The 17,169-nt window shown below is 37.0% G+C and overlaps 2 protein-coding genes across 2 annotated transcripts; one reads left to right on the top strand and one right to left on the bottom strand.

The window, feature by feature from the left end:
• Positions 1–1,401: 1,401 nt before the first annotated feature.
• Positions 1,402–3,541, bottom strand: LOC122610248. The gene is made up of 7 exons (XM_043783242.1): positions 3,534–3,541; positions 3,278–3,398; positions 2,739–2,929; positions 2,515–2,635; positions 1,876–2,055; positions 1,709–1,780; positions 1,402–1,590 (listed from the first exon to the last, which is right to left on the bottom strand). Exons 1-7 carry the CDS (start codon positions 3,539–3,541, stop codon positions 1,402–1,404), a joined length of 882 nt encoding a protein of 293 aa, XP_043639177.1.
• A 6,823-nt stretch (positions 3,542–10,364) lies between these two features.
• On the top strand, positions 10,365–12,403 carry LOC122610247. Its single transcript, XM_043783241.1, has 2 exons — positions 10,365–11,342; positions 11,495–12,403. Exons 1-2 carry the CDS (start codon positions 10,365–10,367, stop codon positions 12,401–12,403), a joined length of 1,887 nt encoding a protein of 628 aa, XP_043639176.1.
• Positions 12,404–17,169: the final 4,766 nt, after the last annotated feature.

Below are 17,169 nucleotides of genomic sequence, written 5' to 3'. Positions count from 1 at the left end.
ATAGTAGATAGTGCATATAAATAACATATAGTAATGAGATTCTTAAAATATGTGTCAATTATATGTAATATAGTAGGACATATATTTTACCTTCAACTGTCCGATTTCTAAATAAGATGTAATATAGTAGAAGGACATATATTTTGTTAGCAGAAATCGATAAATAAGATGCTAAAACATAAGTATGGTTTCTAAATCAAATATCAGTACCTCAGAATGAGATATCGGATTGCATCAAGTTATGTTGGCTATTATGCATCATGATCGGTGTCTGTGGTTGAAAGTTGGGGTCTATATTTTCCTGGTTTACTCTCTTATGATTAATGATTAATCTTCTTTCTCTCCTAGCTTGACGACATATATTAGGATCCATTTGAATTGTTGTTCCTAAATATGTTAATTTAGAACAACATTCAGAAGTATAAACCAAAAAAATAAGCAATATATATAAGTAATATCGTTGTACAGCTACAATAGTGTATACATAGTCAGAATTGTTACCAGTTATAGACGACTGTGAATGTCGATGGTTATTCGTGAATGATCCATGGAATATGGTTTGCAGCTGCCTCAAACCATTTTCCTTGTTTAGTCTCTTATGATTTATAATTGATCTTCTTCGTCTTCTTGCTTCTCGGCATACATTAGGATCCACTGGTTTTTAGAGTAGAGAAAAGGGAACCGAACATGAACTAAGAATGATAAAGGAGATAAATAACCAAAATTTTATATCTTTAGGTTGGTTAAAAGTACATTTGAATTTGAAAATTTAAACGTTTGAAAATCTTATGCTGGGTAAAAATTAACTTAAAAATGTTGAGATACAAAATTGCAGCCACGAGTTTCCAATTTCAAAAATCCATAATTGTAGTGAAAATTGTAATTTAAAACTTTTAAACTCCTAAACTATTGTATCTAAAATAGCAAAGTTAGTTGGGGGGGCGGGGGGTGTTTGGCATTCAAGTGGGAAGGATTCACCTTTAAACAACCATTCTAGATTGATGTTGATATATAGGCATATTCTGACTTGGTAAGTAGTCCATGACCTATTTAAGAAAGAAAGTTATAAAATTTATTGTATCTGCAGTCTTTCTGCATATAGATAAGTTGCTCTCTTAACTTTGTTGGTATTTGCAGCCTCTTTGCAATCACATCCATCTCATTATTATATAAAATCCAACACAATTATTCATAAAAGCTAACCACAGCATTTATTCATTTGAAATAAAGGACTCGAGCACAAAACTATATGCTTGAGTAAAACATCCAACAAACATGCAAAGTGGAAAAACATCCAAGCAAACCAGTCTAAAGAAATAACCAAACAGAAAGTAAATTGTTCACAAAACAGCAAAATATAAAAATATGGAAGCTGTGGTGATCATGACTCTGTAGAAGCTATTAAAACTTCTCCAGTTTAGGGATCTTAATCTTCTGGACATCAGGACGCCCCTTTGAAGATGAAGCAGTGAGAACCAGCTCTTCATCATCATGCTGAACCGCTTGCTTCTGCTTTAAACCAGGACTGGATGTCGTACTTTTCAATGCTTCACCTGGGGAGGCATTTTCACCAGTACCAGACACAACATCCTGTGTTTGCCACATACAAAGCAAGTTTGGGTTCAGATAAAGGTTTTGACATAATGAAAATACTTTCTTTTATGCTTTAATTCAATATATAAAACTTAAAATGGATCTAAAAAATAACCTTTGCAGAAGGACCAGCAGTAAGTGCAGGGAGTGGCTGCGATGGAATAACATCAACATCATTTTGGGAATCCTAAAACGGGTGGGTATAGATAGATGTGTTATTTTATATGGAACTGAGTCAAACTATTTCAGACATGTAATGAGGTGTGTATATTCGCTTAATACCTCACCCGTAGCTGCCCTGTTAAGAACAACTTGTATAACACTATCCTCATCAGTGAACTTGTTAACCGTGTACACATAATACTTGTTGACGATGTTGTATGTCGACACCTTGATTTTCCAAGCAAATCTCTTACCAACCATAGTGTTAAATTCTGCTGGGAACAACTCAAAGTGATCACCCTACACCAAAAAAATGAATGGACATGGTTGCTGATGAGTTGCGATGAAGTATACGATGAATTTAAGGGTATGAATTTAATATGGATGAATCATTAAGCAATCTGGATATACATATATATAAGACACGTAAGTACAGGGTATGCAGCTTGTTTTTTTATAGGTATGTAATACGTGTTTTGAGCATTAAAGAATTTACGACTCAAAATTTTTCCATTAATTTGAAGGTTTGAAGGGTAATGCATACCCAACAATCGACATGCGTCTGCCACTGGATAGTTGTCCTCACAAAGGTAAGGCTTCATGAAAAGGTGTTATTTACGGACACCCCTGACTCCCTGAGGTAGCCTCGTTCCCACAAGAACGGGAGGGGGGTGTTAAGGCTATGTGGAGTGAGGACCACTATCAAAATATAACATCACCAATATACGATGAAGTATAAAATCCTAAACCTGTACATACATTATTAGCATTGCTGATGAGTTGCGATGCAGTTTTGTTGACATATCCAGTGACATCACGCTCAAACAAAACAAATGAGCTCGAACCAGTGGCATCCTGAACTCGTACCTGAAGCTTAATCCTGGAATTGAATAGGTGAACATTATGTATGTACAGAGGCAACAAAGATTAGTAGTATAAGTTCAAACTACATAAAGTAAATAAAACTTGGAACCTGGTTTTACTTGGGATAAACATCAGTGATCACCCCACATTCACCGCATTCAAACCTTGCAATACCCTCATCACTTGAATTCTCATCTACCAATTCATAAAGTCGTTCAACCTTTTTCGAGCACTTTGAGCACGCATGATAGTACCAGCCATTTTCTACCTGAATCCTGATAACGGTAGCCACCACGATACAGCCAGTAGCCTGCCCGATGTATACAAGAACGAACTTCAGAACTCTCAAGGTCATAATTTTCTTAAAAAACTAAGAGACTCCCAAATAAAACCGATCCCTAAATTTTACTATGCAAACTGTTAGACCTGGAATCTAATGGATCATTTGAAGACACTAAAGTAGACATATAATCAGAACTCTCAAGGTCATAATTTTCTTAAAAAACTAAGAGACTCCCAAATAAAACCGATCCCTAAATTTTACTATGCAAACTGTTAGACCTGGAATCTAATGGATCATTTGAAGACACTAAAGTAGACATATATAATAATGTGCATCCGCTCAAGGCTCTTGTCACAACAGAAAGCATCTTAGTACCTCTTTGATGTCATCAATGCTCTTCACCTCAAAACGTTGCCAATAGTCTCCTGGATTGGAGTAAACAGTGGTTGCAGACAGTATCCTCTGTTCTGCTGGTTCAGCATTGACAATGAGCGACCTAAGAATATACAAATGTCATGAGTACGCATACATATATAAGATGAACAATGAATATTATACATGTATGATGTAATCTTAAAACTATAGTGCAATTTATACATGTATTTCAACCGGTCATATAAATTATTAAAACCACAACATTAATTGTCGGTAAAATATTTTATACCTTTCCTTAAACTCTGTAAAGGCAGGTAAATCAGCATTAATCCACACTTTGCAGCCAAACATGGAATTTGATATTTGTGTCTCGTCTGTCATGGGAAAGAATAATTAAGTACAAAAAAGACAGGTTTGAACAGAGTGGGGTGATCAGTCAGTCACTTACTTTCCCATTCACCGATCTTAGCAAACTGCAGCAACATGAAGATACGGCCATCATCCCTATTTGGATCTGCCAAAAAGTTGTCCAAAGTTGTGGAATGCTCATCCCACAGAGCACAGTTCAACCTCATTCCACTGATAGAAAAAAAGAAACATATAAACTCCTAATTTGTGTTCTTATATATGATACATAATTGCATCCAGTTTTAAAAAAAACAAATACACATATAATAAACACCACACGTACCCCTCATTTTGTAACTGGAGATTTTTGACAAGCCTTTCCTTGCCTTTCGTGGTCAGAACCTTGGTATCATCGTAATGAACAACCTCCCCAATGACATCTGAAATAGTTTACTAACATCAGCGTATTATCAATAAAAATAGCATAAGATGAGAGATTTGTTTGTACGTACCAAATGAATACACAGATTCAAAGTTCTTCGTCAGAATATCATCAAAAGATAACAGATGAATTGACTGATCCGGACCAACCCAGTCGTTAGACAATCTAACACTGGTGTTGGGGTAGAAATTGATCTTGCACGGATGCCTCGTGAGTAAAAACCTTCCCTTATTCTCCCCTACCCCAAAGTTTGAGATAACACGTACCCCTCCTTCCTCTAGTAAGGAAGCAAACTTTGGAATCAGCTTATGTTTGACCGTAGCCTGGATCCTTGATCCCTGCATTGTTAATAAAAACAATTTTCATATAATAATTGAAACAACAAAAAATTTATAAAAACAATTTTTTTATTTTTGATATTAATATTACCTGCTCGTCAATCAACACCATGTCAATACTTGAGACCACCTGAGGATTATTGCTGAAAGTTTGTTTCCACAGCCTTATGATCTTCACTTTCAATTTCCATGGTTGGTCTTCACCATTGATTTCACTGACGAGTGACATGTTTTCAGCAACCATAAGAGTTATTGCTTATCAAAAAGAAATATAGAAGTCGTAATGAGGATGATTTGCAAAAATCTCAGTATATATAGGAGTTTAACCCAAACTTATCAAAAAGTTAGTTACAATGAATTTAACTCAAAAAACAGAGATATGACAGATTTTTTGTTTTAAATACAGATAATACAGATTTTTTTAAAATACAGATAATGATAATAGTATAAATCTCAATATAAATATAAGTCTTGAATATTTTCAAATCTGTAACTAATTATCTTACAAAAAAATTTAAATCTTGAATATCTGAACCTTGCGTGATATCATTGTTATGAATCCATGTTTTATAAAACTCCTAAATTTATAAATCAACAACATTGAAAAATCAACTAAATTTATATCATCGCACCTTAATATAACAGTTTTTTTGAATCCCAAAATTTATATCATCCCAAAATTAAGGGTTTTTTTTTTACCATCCGAATCAAATCATTAACATAAACCTATTTCATCCATAATATAGATAGATACAGATAGGTTGACATACCTAATCACATAAAACATGCAAGTTTAATTCCGTTCGTCACTGATCGAGATCCGAATCGATGTTTTCACAGAATGATCTGAATTTAATATTAGATAATTCATTAAAAAGTTTGTTTATTGTCATGTTTATAGAGATTCAAAATCTGGATCTAAAAGAAAATAATAGGAAAGAAGAAGCAGGTGATAAGAAATAAGAAAAAAATTAAAATTGAAAAGAAAAGAAATTTAAGAAAGGTAAATAAAACTCAGTTTATGTGGGGTTTTTTGAAACATACGGGCCCGCTGCCACGTGGCAGTTGTTGAAGGGGGCATTTTTTGGGATCCTGTTTTATCAGGAAAAGGGATTCACACAAAAATATTTTAAATAGGTTATAATGTGGATTTTATAGACCAAAAGTAATTAAGTATATAACAGAAACTAACTCAAATGCGGAACACATGATGAAATATGTCTATTATGTTTAACTAGTCCTAATACCCGTACAATGTAGGGAAGTGATATTTCTACAACAGAATTTTGCCAATTACATTGAATGTATAGATTTTTATGCACAGAATACAACTGCATAATGAAGGTATTGTAGTAGATAGCAAAAATGTGTTGTAGGAATATCATTTCTTTACAATGTACAATAGCTATATAAATTATATCATAAACAAATTCGAATATGTCTCGATCCGTGGGTATGAAATAAATTGTGATTAAAGTGAACCGATGATTGAAGCTACGTTATAATAAACCATAATGATATATATATTATATGTTTAGTTAAAGTTTTGGATTTACCTAAAGTTTTTACAATCAAATCAAAATCGAAACTTGAAGTCATGTTGATTGTCTTGTGATTTCCGATCGTAAAATTCAAATTTTTGAAGTCATGTTAATAACTTATTATAAGTAACATAAGTAATATGAGTTGAAAAATTGAGAAAGAGAAAAAGACAAGTTGAAAAATTAAGAAAGAGAAAAAGACAATTTTATTAATGAGAACACGAATCAAATAAGGTTATAATGAGTTTTGTATTTATAAGCCAAGAGTTAGACTTTAATTATAAATTTAACTAGAAATTTGAATCTACATACAATTAAAAAGCTAATTAATAATATAAATAAATTAGAAAGACACATGTCGATCAAGGATTATGCCACGTATCGTTTCAAGAACATCTCAATCCTAGCCAAGAATGAGACTTTAATTCTAAATCTAATAAGGAAATTGAATCCATATACAATTAAAAAAAAGATAATTTAATAAAATAAATAAATTAAAATGACACATGTCGATCAAGGATTACACCACGTGTCCTTTCAAAAATATCTCAATCCTGTTTTAGTTTATTGGTAGAAATCTAATAGGGTCAGCATATCTCTTGAAAGATGTGAAGTCACCGATTTTATATGTCGTAATTCAGCAGTGGCGAAGCCAAAATTAATACTTTGGACGGACCAAAACTAAACAATAATAAGGATCAAACTTAAACAAGCTGACCATCTAACAAAATCAATACAAACCCATGTCAAAATAAATATATATGACACATGAATGACACAGTCAAAACACATACTTTTATATATATATGAGAGATATCAAATAAGAAGGTGTGTTAAGGAGAGAAGGGAGAGAAGGTTATATTAACCAATCAGAGTATGACACGTCGTTTTTAAAAAAAAATTGCGCGGTGGCATTTTTGTAAATAAAACAAACTTTTGGTCAGCTTGGGTTCTGGGTCAGCATGGGTGGTCAGTTTGGTCAGCCCAAGTTCTGGGTCACCTTGGTTGGTCAGCTTAGTCAACCCCAAGCTAACCCAACCCAACCCCAAGCTTCTAACAACCGTCTTAGAAATGTTCTAAATAAGTTCTTTGAATCGTACTTTCGCCATTAGAACGGCTAGACAGTAAAATTTATTTAAGTTCTTGACGTGCTTTAGACCAAAAGATGTGCTTATATGAAGGTCAATTTGATCTTAAACCTTGATTATATGACGAGTTTATGATTAAAATACGATGAAATATTAATGTTCGGTTCGTAAACGTTCGTGTTCATAAAAGTTCTAGTTCAAAATGTTCGCAAATAGTCCTTGCACTTATTAAGTTCATTTAATATTGGAAAACTATAAATAGAGAGTTAGAGAGAGAAACCCCATTATCTTCATCTTCTCCATCTCACCACTCTCTCACTAAAACACACACTCAGCCACCATAAAACACACACAGGAGCATCTCTTGATTTTGATACTTTCAATCAAAATCGTTTGTACTTTTAGCATCCTTGTGATAATCAAAACACACTTCTTGAATCATTTCTCAGGTAACAATAACATTTGATGGGTTTTTGAGCAAATTAAAAATGTACTTTTTCAAGTTCATGTTATTGATGATTTGGTCCAATTTTTGAATGAAAATCGTGTTATAAGTTAATGGGTTTGTGTCTAAATGTGTTTAACAACATTTGTATGAACAAATTTGGGTCATAACATGCTTTAATCTACAAAACCCATTTTTGAAAATCAATGTACAACTTGTTCTTGAAGTCACAACTTGTTCATGTGATATTTAATCTTGAAATCAGTAAAAGTGTTAGTAAATAATGTTATTGTGTATATATGTACTAGTCCTATGTCCAAACAAGTCCTGAAAATCGACCTAGAACTCCATTGTGTGCTCGTGCCTGTTTGGAGGTTAGAACGACCTTGCACTAGGATGATCTTGATCACCAAGACCGTCCTAGGGCAGCCCCAATTGTTCACTTGTGCTTGCTCGTTTGATCTTGTATTGTGATTGTGATGTTGTTTCGTTGTTGTGGTTGGGAACCATGCACTCTTTGGGTAACTAATCTTCTAGATTGGTTTCGCTCAATCAAATGATCTTGAACCAGAATCGATCATGTACTCTTGTTCTTGCCCTTGAACCTTGAAACGACCTCCCCAAAGTCGTCCCTTTACTAGTACCTTTAAGACGATCTTGATCATAGCACCTCCAATACGATCTTGTTCTAGTCTCTAAAACGATCTTGTTCTAGTCTCTAAATCGATCTTGTTCAAAATGAAGATTAAAACGATCTTGGTCCTAGACCCTAGGACGATCTTGGTCTTGACCACCCTAGGACGATCTTGGTCTTGACCAAGTCTCTAGGACGATCTTGGCTAATAACCTAGGACGACCTTAATTCTATGGAAACCCTAAAATGATCTTGACCTATAACTGGCATACTTGAACTTAATTCGACCAGATCTCGTACTTTATATACACTAAAGGCTGTACAAACATGTCAAGTCTAGCTCAAATTCGAATCCTAGTGATGATCATTGCTCAAATCCTTGACCAAGTACATTAAAATCATGATTCATCTTAATTATTAAAATACAAGTTCTATGAACAATTAGAATAAGTTCTTAAGACTAAAGTCCATTATTAAAGACACGCTTAACTAATTAACATTATAATTACATGTGTGTGAGTTCAAAGACGTTCAGAACGAGTCCAGTGCAAGTACTTAAGTCTATTCAAACTTTTTTGAGTCAAAACGTTCAAAGATCAGCAAGGGCCAAATCATCAGTTCATCAAGGACATTTCAGCGAATAATTAATCACATGAACTAATATACGTACTTATTTACGATCAATGACATGTACTTAGGCTTCCATCAAGACGTGCTTGGATTTTGATAGATATAACTTATCTATCTCTGTGCTTCTTCCCTGTACCTATAAACTGTGCTTGTACCAGATCACTGTGAGTTCACTAATCCCCCTTTTGTACATTTTGTTCAAGTTCTTTTATCGGGGACTGAAAAGCATGAAAACTGTTTTGTACTTGTACATATGTTCTTGAACTATTTTACGTACTACTACATAAACTTATGAGATACTTATGATATAATTCTTAATCATTTAAAAAGGGTATTTAAGTTTTGAATGGGCAAGATCCTTAAATACAATCATAGTATTGTACTTGTTCATTATCATGTTCTAGTTCTTACCTGTACTTGTTCAGTTCTTGATCACTGCTATCAATTCATATCCCATAGTTCAGGGGTTGAACCGTAGGTAATTATGGACAGCGCTGTTTAGGGTAGGCCCACCCTCATTCTCCGCAGTTCTGGAGAATGCATATTACTTGTTCTTGTTCTGATCTAGATCTTACTTGGCGTACTTGAATAATATGAGCATATCTTTACATTACAGTTCAGTTCTGGCCAATCGGGTTAGCAGTGACAATACATTCATAGTTCATTATTTGTTCTTGTACTGTTCTTACTATTACAAAGTACTTTTGCTAAAGGTACAGATCTTATGACCTTGTTCTTACTCTACATATCATTAATATGTATATTAAATTGTACTTTGAGTGAATCTCACCAACTACTTTCGTAGTTGACCTTTTGAACTTACATGCTTTTCAGGCTAGGCTATTAGATCTAGTAGCATAGGAGTCTTCTTCTTTTAAGCTAATTCATTTGGCGATTGTTCGAGCGTTCAAGATCAGGAGCTGTGAAGACTTTCATTTGCTTGTTCGGTTCAAGACTTGGTACTTTTAGACAATTGTTCTGTCTTTCGAATATTAGCTATCCTGGGTATACCCCATGTACTGTAATAACCATTATACTTTTTCTCTTGTTAATGTTATTGGCTGTGTTGGAACTTGTACTGTGTGCAATTGTGATTATCTGTACATCCCGTATATTCCGCTTTAGCGGGGTGTTACAGTTGGTATCAGGAGCCATGGTTATAGTGAACACCGAGCTTTTTCCTAAGGAAAACTCGAGCTATAACTTGAATCCACTCTGAGGTGATCCTTTTATGACCGGTTTGAGGAGTAGGTACTCTTACCCTAATTAGATGTAACCTTATCAATTACATCTAATTACGGTAAAAGCACCTAGGACCTCAAGGTGTGTCATGGAAGGTGTCATCCATTCTTAGAGCTCTATTAAGAACTTCGTGCAATCTCGTTCTTGATCATATCAGTTCTAGTTCACTCGTTCTCATATAACATACGTTCTAGTGCTTCGATTATAGGCCTTAGAGCTTATACGACTATAGATCCTTATCGTGTGACCGACGACTGTTCTTGTTAATATATTGTGCTAACGACGATCATTTATTAACGTACTACGTGCTTGGAGCTATAGACTTGTGCGAAACATAACCGAGTTCATATTTTTATCTTATTAGGAGATATAAGGAGGGATGTCGGCTAAATGTGGAAGGAAAGCTAAGGTCGCACCCACTGTTGAACCTACTGAGCCTGAACCTAGTGCTAATGCTACTGTCAACTTCACCTTGGAAGATGTAGCGAACCTCATCACTGACCGCATGAATGCGATGATGCCAAATCTTGCTACTCAAGTTGCCCAAATTCTAGAAATTCCACTAACTGAAGGTACTAGAACTACCAGAGCCACTCAGAACAAGAGAACTCAAGAAGAACCTGAACAGAACCAAGAGGTGAACAATGATTCTAACGGTGCTAGTCAGATCAACACTCGAGCTACTACTGAAGGCAGAGTTACCCGAAGCAGAGGGTGTATGTTCAAGACCTTCACTCAGTGCAAACTCCCAGTCTACACGGGGGAGAAAGGTGCTGCAGAATTGTTGATGTGGTTTGAGAACATGGAAGAAGCCCTATACCACACTGAGATTACTGAAGATAAGATGGTGGAGCACACGACCAACCAATTTGACGGAGCTGCTAGGTCTTGGTGGACTGGCATCGTCACCACTATTGGCAGGAAGTCCGCTTATGCTTACACCTGGGAAGAACTTCAGAAGATGATGAGAGCCGAATTCTGTACTAAAGATGCATTGCAAGAACTAGAACAAGAGTTTTGGGATCTGAAGATGGAAGGTTTGGAGATTGAGAAGTATATTCTGAGGTTTAATGAACTTGCCCGTCTTGTACCACATTTGGCGTCTACCGAAGAAAAGAAGATCGATCGTTTCATTTGGGGCTTGATTCCTGAGATCCGCCAAGACCTCACCAGTAAAGGCCCTAAGACCATGTCAAGAGCAACTGTGCTGGCTAAGACCTTGACCAAAGACATAATTAGATCAGGAGGTTTGACTGAGAATGTTGAGAAGGGGAAGAGGAAGGCTGAAGAAGTGGTGGAGAAGAAAGTTGAGCCCCCAAGTAAGAAAGGGAAGATTTTGAAGAACTATGCAGTGACCGTAGTGCCTGAACCAACAAGAGACTCTGGAGCTTATCCGAAGTGCACTCGCTGAAATCTACATCACACTGGTGCTTTTCCTGTCTGCTATAAGTGCCAAGGAATTAGGCACATGGCCAAATACTGTAATGCTATCGCGGCGAACTTGATCAGGAACAACCCACCGCCAGTCAACAGAAATCCACCAGTGAGAAATGCCAGACCTCCACTACCACCTGCTGCCCCAGTTCACAGGAACCAGATCCAGAACGCCCAAGTTCAGAGTGCTGCCCCAGTCCAGAACTACCACCTGTACGCGGGCCAATGAACCAGAACCAGCAGAACCATCAGCAACAGCAAGGCCCAGCTAACGCCCGTGTTTTTGCTTTGAACGCTGAGGAAGCTCGTCAGAACCCTCGGGTTGTGACAGGTACTTTTCTTCTGAACGATCATTATGCTTCCGTACTATTTGACTCCGGTGCCGAACGTAGCTTTGTTGCATTAGACTTTAAAGCTAAGACTGACATGAAAACTGGCAAACTAAATAATAAATATTTGGTAGAGTACGCAAATGGCCAAAAATACGATACTAACGAAATTGCTCTAGATTGTCCTTTGATCTTAGTAGACAAGAACTTTACGATTGATCTAATCCCTGTCGAGATTAGTAGCTTTGATATTATTGTGGGAATGGATTGGCTATCCAAACACCACGCGACTATTTGCTGCCACGAGAAATCAGTTCATATACCACTCCAAAACGGCGAGATCTTAATTGTGCAAGGCGACAAGTCCACGAACGAACTTAAAATCGTCACAGCCATGAAATTCCGTAAGTACTTGGACAATAAAGATCATCTTGTGTACCTAGCTCATGTCATTGATAAAAGTGCTAAAGAGTTGAAAGTTCAAGACATCCCCATTGTACGGGACTTTCCAGATGTCTTTCCTGACGACTTACCAGGTATTCCACCTGTTAGACAAGTTGAGTTCAATATTGATCTAGTACCCGGTGCAGCACCAGTCGTTAAAGCACCGTATCGTTTAGCTCCTCCTGAAATGCAAGAACTGTCCAATCAATAACAAGAACTTTTGAGCAAAGGCTTTATTCGTCCTAGTTCGTCTCCTTGGGGAGCACCGATCTTGTTCGTTAAGAAGAAAGATGGCTCCATGAGGATGTGCATAGACTATCATGAACTGAACAAATTAACCGTTAAGAACCGGTATCCCCTACCTCGCATAGACGATCTGTTTGATCAATTGCAAGGTGCTTCGTACTTCTCTAAGATCGATCTACGTTCGGGTTATCACCAGATCCGTGTTCAGGATGGTGACGTCCCAAAGACAGCTTTTCGTACTCGTTATGGTCATTACGAATTTCTCGTTATGTCATTTGGTCTAACTAATGCTCCAGCGATCTTTATGGAATTAATGAACCGTGTCTGTCGTCCGTTCTTAGACAAATTTGTCATAGTGTTCATCGACGACATACTCGTGTACTCTCGGAACAAGACTGATCATGAACAACATTTAAGATCTATTCTTCAACTTCTTCGCGATGAAGAGTTGTACACTAAGTTCTCTAAGTGCGAGTTTTGGCTTCGCCAAGTACAGTTCCTGGGCCACGTCGTAAACGAACAAGGCTATCATGTCGACCCAGCCAAGATTGAAGCAATTAAAAAGTGGGAGGCTCTGAAAGCTCCTACTGAAGTTCGTAGCTTCCTTGGACTAGCTGGTTATTATCGTCGTTTTATCGAGAACTTCTCAAAAATCGCACTGCCCACTCAACTGACTCAAAAGACCAAAGACTTTACTTAGGGTGAACAACAAGAACGAGCATTCCAAACCCTAAAAGATAGACTGTGTGAAGCACCTATTCTAGCTTTACTAGAAGGCACTGAATACTTCGTCGAGTACTGTGACGCTTCACACCAAGGTCTGGGTTGTGTACTGATGCAAAGAGGCAAAGTGATCGCCTATGCATCCAGACAACTCAAAGTGCATGAAAAGAACTATACCACCCACGATCTACAACTTGGTGCTGTTGTTTTTGCCCTAAAAATTTGGAGGCACTACTTGTACGGAACTAAATGTACTATCTTCACCGATCATAAGAGCTTGCAACACGTGTACAACCAGAAAGAACTGAACATGAGACAAAGGTGTTGGGTGGAGTTACTAAGTGATTATGATTGTGACATCAAGTATCATCCTGGGAAGGCGAATGTAGTAGTTGATGCTCTAAGCAGAAAATAACGAGTCAAGATCTTATCTATCAAGGAAGCAGACCGTACAGACTTAGAACAATGTGTGATCGCAGGCCAAGAGATCGGATTGAGGTCAAAAGAAAACCTAAAGGCAGAACGGTTAGGCCCAATCGCTCAAGAACTTGAAGTCGATGACGAGGGAGTCAGGAAGTTCAAGAATAGAGTTTGGATCCCTGCAGTCAATGGTGTTCGAGAGATCATCATGCAGGAAGCTCACAGTTTAAGATAATTGATTCATCCGGGTGCAGACAAGATGTACAAGAACTTGAAACTAGACTATTGGTGGCCTGGGATGAAAAGAGAGATCTATGAGTACGTCAGCAGATGTCTGACATGTTCTAAAGTTAAGATCGAACATCAAAAACCTTCCGGTTTGTTGAAACAATTAGAAGTCCCGGTGTGGAAGTGGGAAGATATTACCATGGATTTCATCATGAAACTGCCTCGTACAAAAGACAACCATAACTCCATTTGGGTGATAGTAGACAGAGTGACGAAATCAGCTCGTTTTCTTCCAATTCGTGATGACTACTCACTGGAGAAACTCGCTGAGATTTACATAGATGATATTGTGACCAAGTACGGTGTCCCTTTATCAATTGTGTCCAATCGAGATCCTCGTTTCACATCTGACTTTTGGCAGTCACTTCAAGAAGCTTTAGGTACTAGACTTAACTTGAGCATCACTTATCACCCTCAGACAGACGGGCAAAGCGAGCGTACTATCCAGACCTTGGAGGACATGCTACAATCTTGTGCATTAGAGTTTAGAGGAAGTTGGGATAAACACCTTCCATTGATCGAGTTCTCGTACAACAACAGCTATCACACTAGTATTCAGTGTGTACTGTTCGAGGCCTTATATGGGCGTAAGTGCATATCACCACTTTGCTGGCTAGACGCCGGTGAAAGAAGCTGGATGAAGCTCCCAGTCGTACAGTTCACTATAGACAAAATCGCTGTTATCAAAGAAAAGCTTAAAGCTGCTCAAGACAGACAAAAGTCCTATGCTGACAAACGCCGTAAACCTTTAGAGTTCCAAAGTAGGTGATAAAGTTCTATTAAAAGTTTCCCCATGGAAAGGTACTGCCCGTTTTGGCAAGAAAGGCAAACTGGCGCCTCAGTACATCGGACCTTATAAGACTACTAAACGTGTGGGACCAGTTGCGTACAAACTGGAACTACCTCTAGAACTTGGCAATGTTCATGACACATTCCACGTGTCCAATTTAAAGAAGTGCTTGGCTGACGACCCGACCGTCATTCCTGTTAAGGATGTTCATATCGACGAAGGGCTTGAGTTCACTGAAGAGCCCAGCGAGATCATTGACAGAGATGCTAAGCAGACTAGACAGAGCAGAGTACCACTAGTTCGTGTACGTTGGAGTGCTAGACATGGGTATAATGACACCTGGGAACGCGAGGACTTTATTAAGAAGAAGTACCCTCATCTTTTTGATCGACAAGACTCTTAATTTCAAGGACGAAATCCTCTAAGTAGGGGAGAATGTAACAACCGTCTTATAAATGTTCTAAATAAGTTTTTTGAATCGTACTTTCGCCATTAGAACGGCTAGATAGTTCAATTTATTTAAGTTCTTGTTGTGCTTTAGACCAAAGGATGTGCTTATATGAAGGTCAATTTGATCTTAAACCATGATTATATGACGAGTTTATGATTAAAATACGATGAAATATTAATGTTCGGTTCGTAAACGTTCGTATTCATAAAAGTTCTAGTTCAAAATGTTCGCAAATAGTCCTTGCACTTTCATTTAATATTGGAAAACTATAAATAGAGAGTTAGAGAGAGAAACCCCATTCTCTTCATCTTCTCCATCTCACCACTCTCTCACTAAAACACACACTCAGCTACCATAAAACACACACAAGAGCATCTCTTGATTTTGATACTTTCAATCGAAATCGTTTGTACTTTTAGCATCCTTGTGATAATCAAAACACACTTCTTGAATCATTTCTCAGGTAACAACAACATTTGATGGGTTTTTGAGCAAATTAAAAATGAACTTTTTCAAGTTCATGTTCTTGATGATTTGGTCCAATTTTTGAATGAAGATCGTGTTAAAAGTTAATGTGTTTGTGTCTAAATGTGTATAACAACATTTGTTTGAACAAATTTGGGTCATAACATGCTTTAATCTACAAAATCCATTTTTGAAAATCAAGGTACAACTTGTTCTTGAAGTCATAACTTGTTCATGTGATATTTAATCTTGAAATCAATAAAAGTGTTAGTAAATAATGTTATTGTGTATTTATGTACTAGTGCTATGTCCAAACAAGTCCTAAAAATCGACCTAGAACTCCATTGTATGCTCGTGCCTGTTTGGAGGTTAGAACGACCTTGCACTAGGACGATCTTGATCACCAAGACCGTCCTAGGGCAGCCCCAATTGTTCACTTGTGCTTGCTCGTTTGATCTCGTATTGTGATTGTGATGTTGTTTCGTTGTTGTGGTTGGGAACCATGCACTCTTTGTGTAGCTAATATTTTAGATTGGTTTCGCTCAATCAAATGATCTTTAACCAGAATCGATCATGTACTCTTGTTCTTGCCCTTGAACCTTGAAACGACCTCCTACAAGTCGTCCCTTTACTAGTACCTTTAAGACGATCTTGATCATAGCACCTCCAATACGATCTTGTTCTAGTCTCTAAAACGATCTTGTTCTAGTCTCTAAATCGATCTTGTTCAAAATGAAGGTTAAAACGATCTTGGTCCTAGACCCTAGGACGATCTTGGTCTTGACCACCCTAGGACGATCTTGGTCTTGACCAAGTCTCTAGGACGACCTTAATTCTATGGAAACCCTAAAATGATCTTGACCTATAACTGGCATACTTGAACTTAATTCGACCAGATCTCGTACTTTATATACACTAAAGGCTGTACAAACATGTCAAGTCTAGCTCAAATTCGAATCCTAGTGATGATCATTGCTCAAATCCTTGACCAAGTACATTAAAATCATGATTCATCTTAATTATTAAAATACAAGTTCTATGAACAATTAGAATAAGTTCTTAAGACTAAAGTCCATTATTAAAGACACGCTTAACTAATTAACATTATAATTACATGTGTGTGAGTTCAAAGACGTTCAGAACGAGTCCAGTGCAAGTACTTAAGTCTATTCAAACTTTTTTGAGTCAAAACGTTCAAAGATCAGCAAGGGTCAAATCATCAGTTCATCAAGGACATTTCAGCGAATAATTAATCACATGAACTAATATACGTACTTATTTACGATCAATGACATGTACTTAGGCTTCCATCAAGACGTGCTTGGATTTTGATAGATATAACTTATCTATCTCTGTGCTTCTTCCCTGTACCTATAAACTGTGCTTGTACCAGATCACTGTGAGTTCACTAATCCCCCTTTTGTACATTTTGTTCAAGTTCTTTTATCGGGGACTGAAAAGCATGAAAACTGTTTTGTACTTGTACATATCTTCTTGAACTATTTTACGTACTACTAAATGAACTTATGAGATACTTATGATATGATTCTTAATCATTTAAAAAGGGTATTTAAGTCTTGAATGGGCAAGATCC

Source organism: Erigeron canadensis, chromosome 8 (genome assembly GCF_010389155.1).
Source record: "Erigeron canadensis isolate Cc75 chromosome 8, C_canadensis_v1, whole genome shotgun sequence".
In the NCBI taxonomy this organism is placed as follows: domain Eukaryota; kingdom Viridiplantae; phylum Streptophyta; class Magnoliopsida; order Asterales; family Asteraceae; genus Erigeron; species Erigeron canadensis.
The sequence above is the reverse complement of the archived record's forward strand: the minus strand, read 5'-3'. Positions and strand labels throughout refer to the sequence as shown.

What these genes read in the sequence shown, in the direction of transcription:
- LOC122610248 (XM_043783242.1), bottom strand. An exon ending in GCATTGATGACATCAAAGAG is followed by an intron (nt 2,930 to 3,277) that starts GTACTAAGATGC and finishes TACATCGGGCAG; the next exon opens with GCTACTGGCTGTATCGTGGT. An exon ending in CTGCTGGTCCTTCTGCAAAG is followed by an intron (nt 1,591 to 1,708) that starts GTTATTTTTTAG and finishes TGGCAAACACAG; the next exon opens with GATGTTGTGTCTGGTACTGG.
- LOC122610247 (XM_043783241.1), top strand. Translation starts at nt 10,365, where the DNA reads ATGTCGGCTAAATGTGGAAGGAAAGCTAAGGTCGCACCCACTGTTGAA. An exon ending in TGAAGAACTATGCAGTGACC is followed by an intron (nt 11,343 to 11,494) that starts GTAGTGCCTGAA and finishes GAACTTGATCAG; the next exon opens with GAACAACCCACCGCCAGTCA.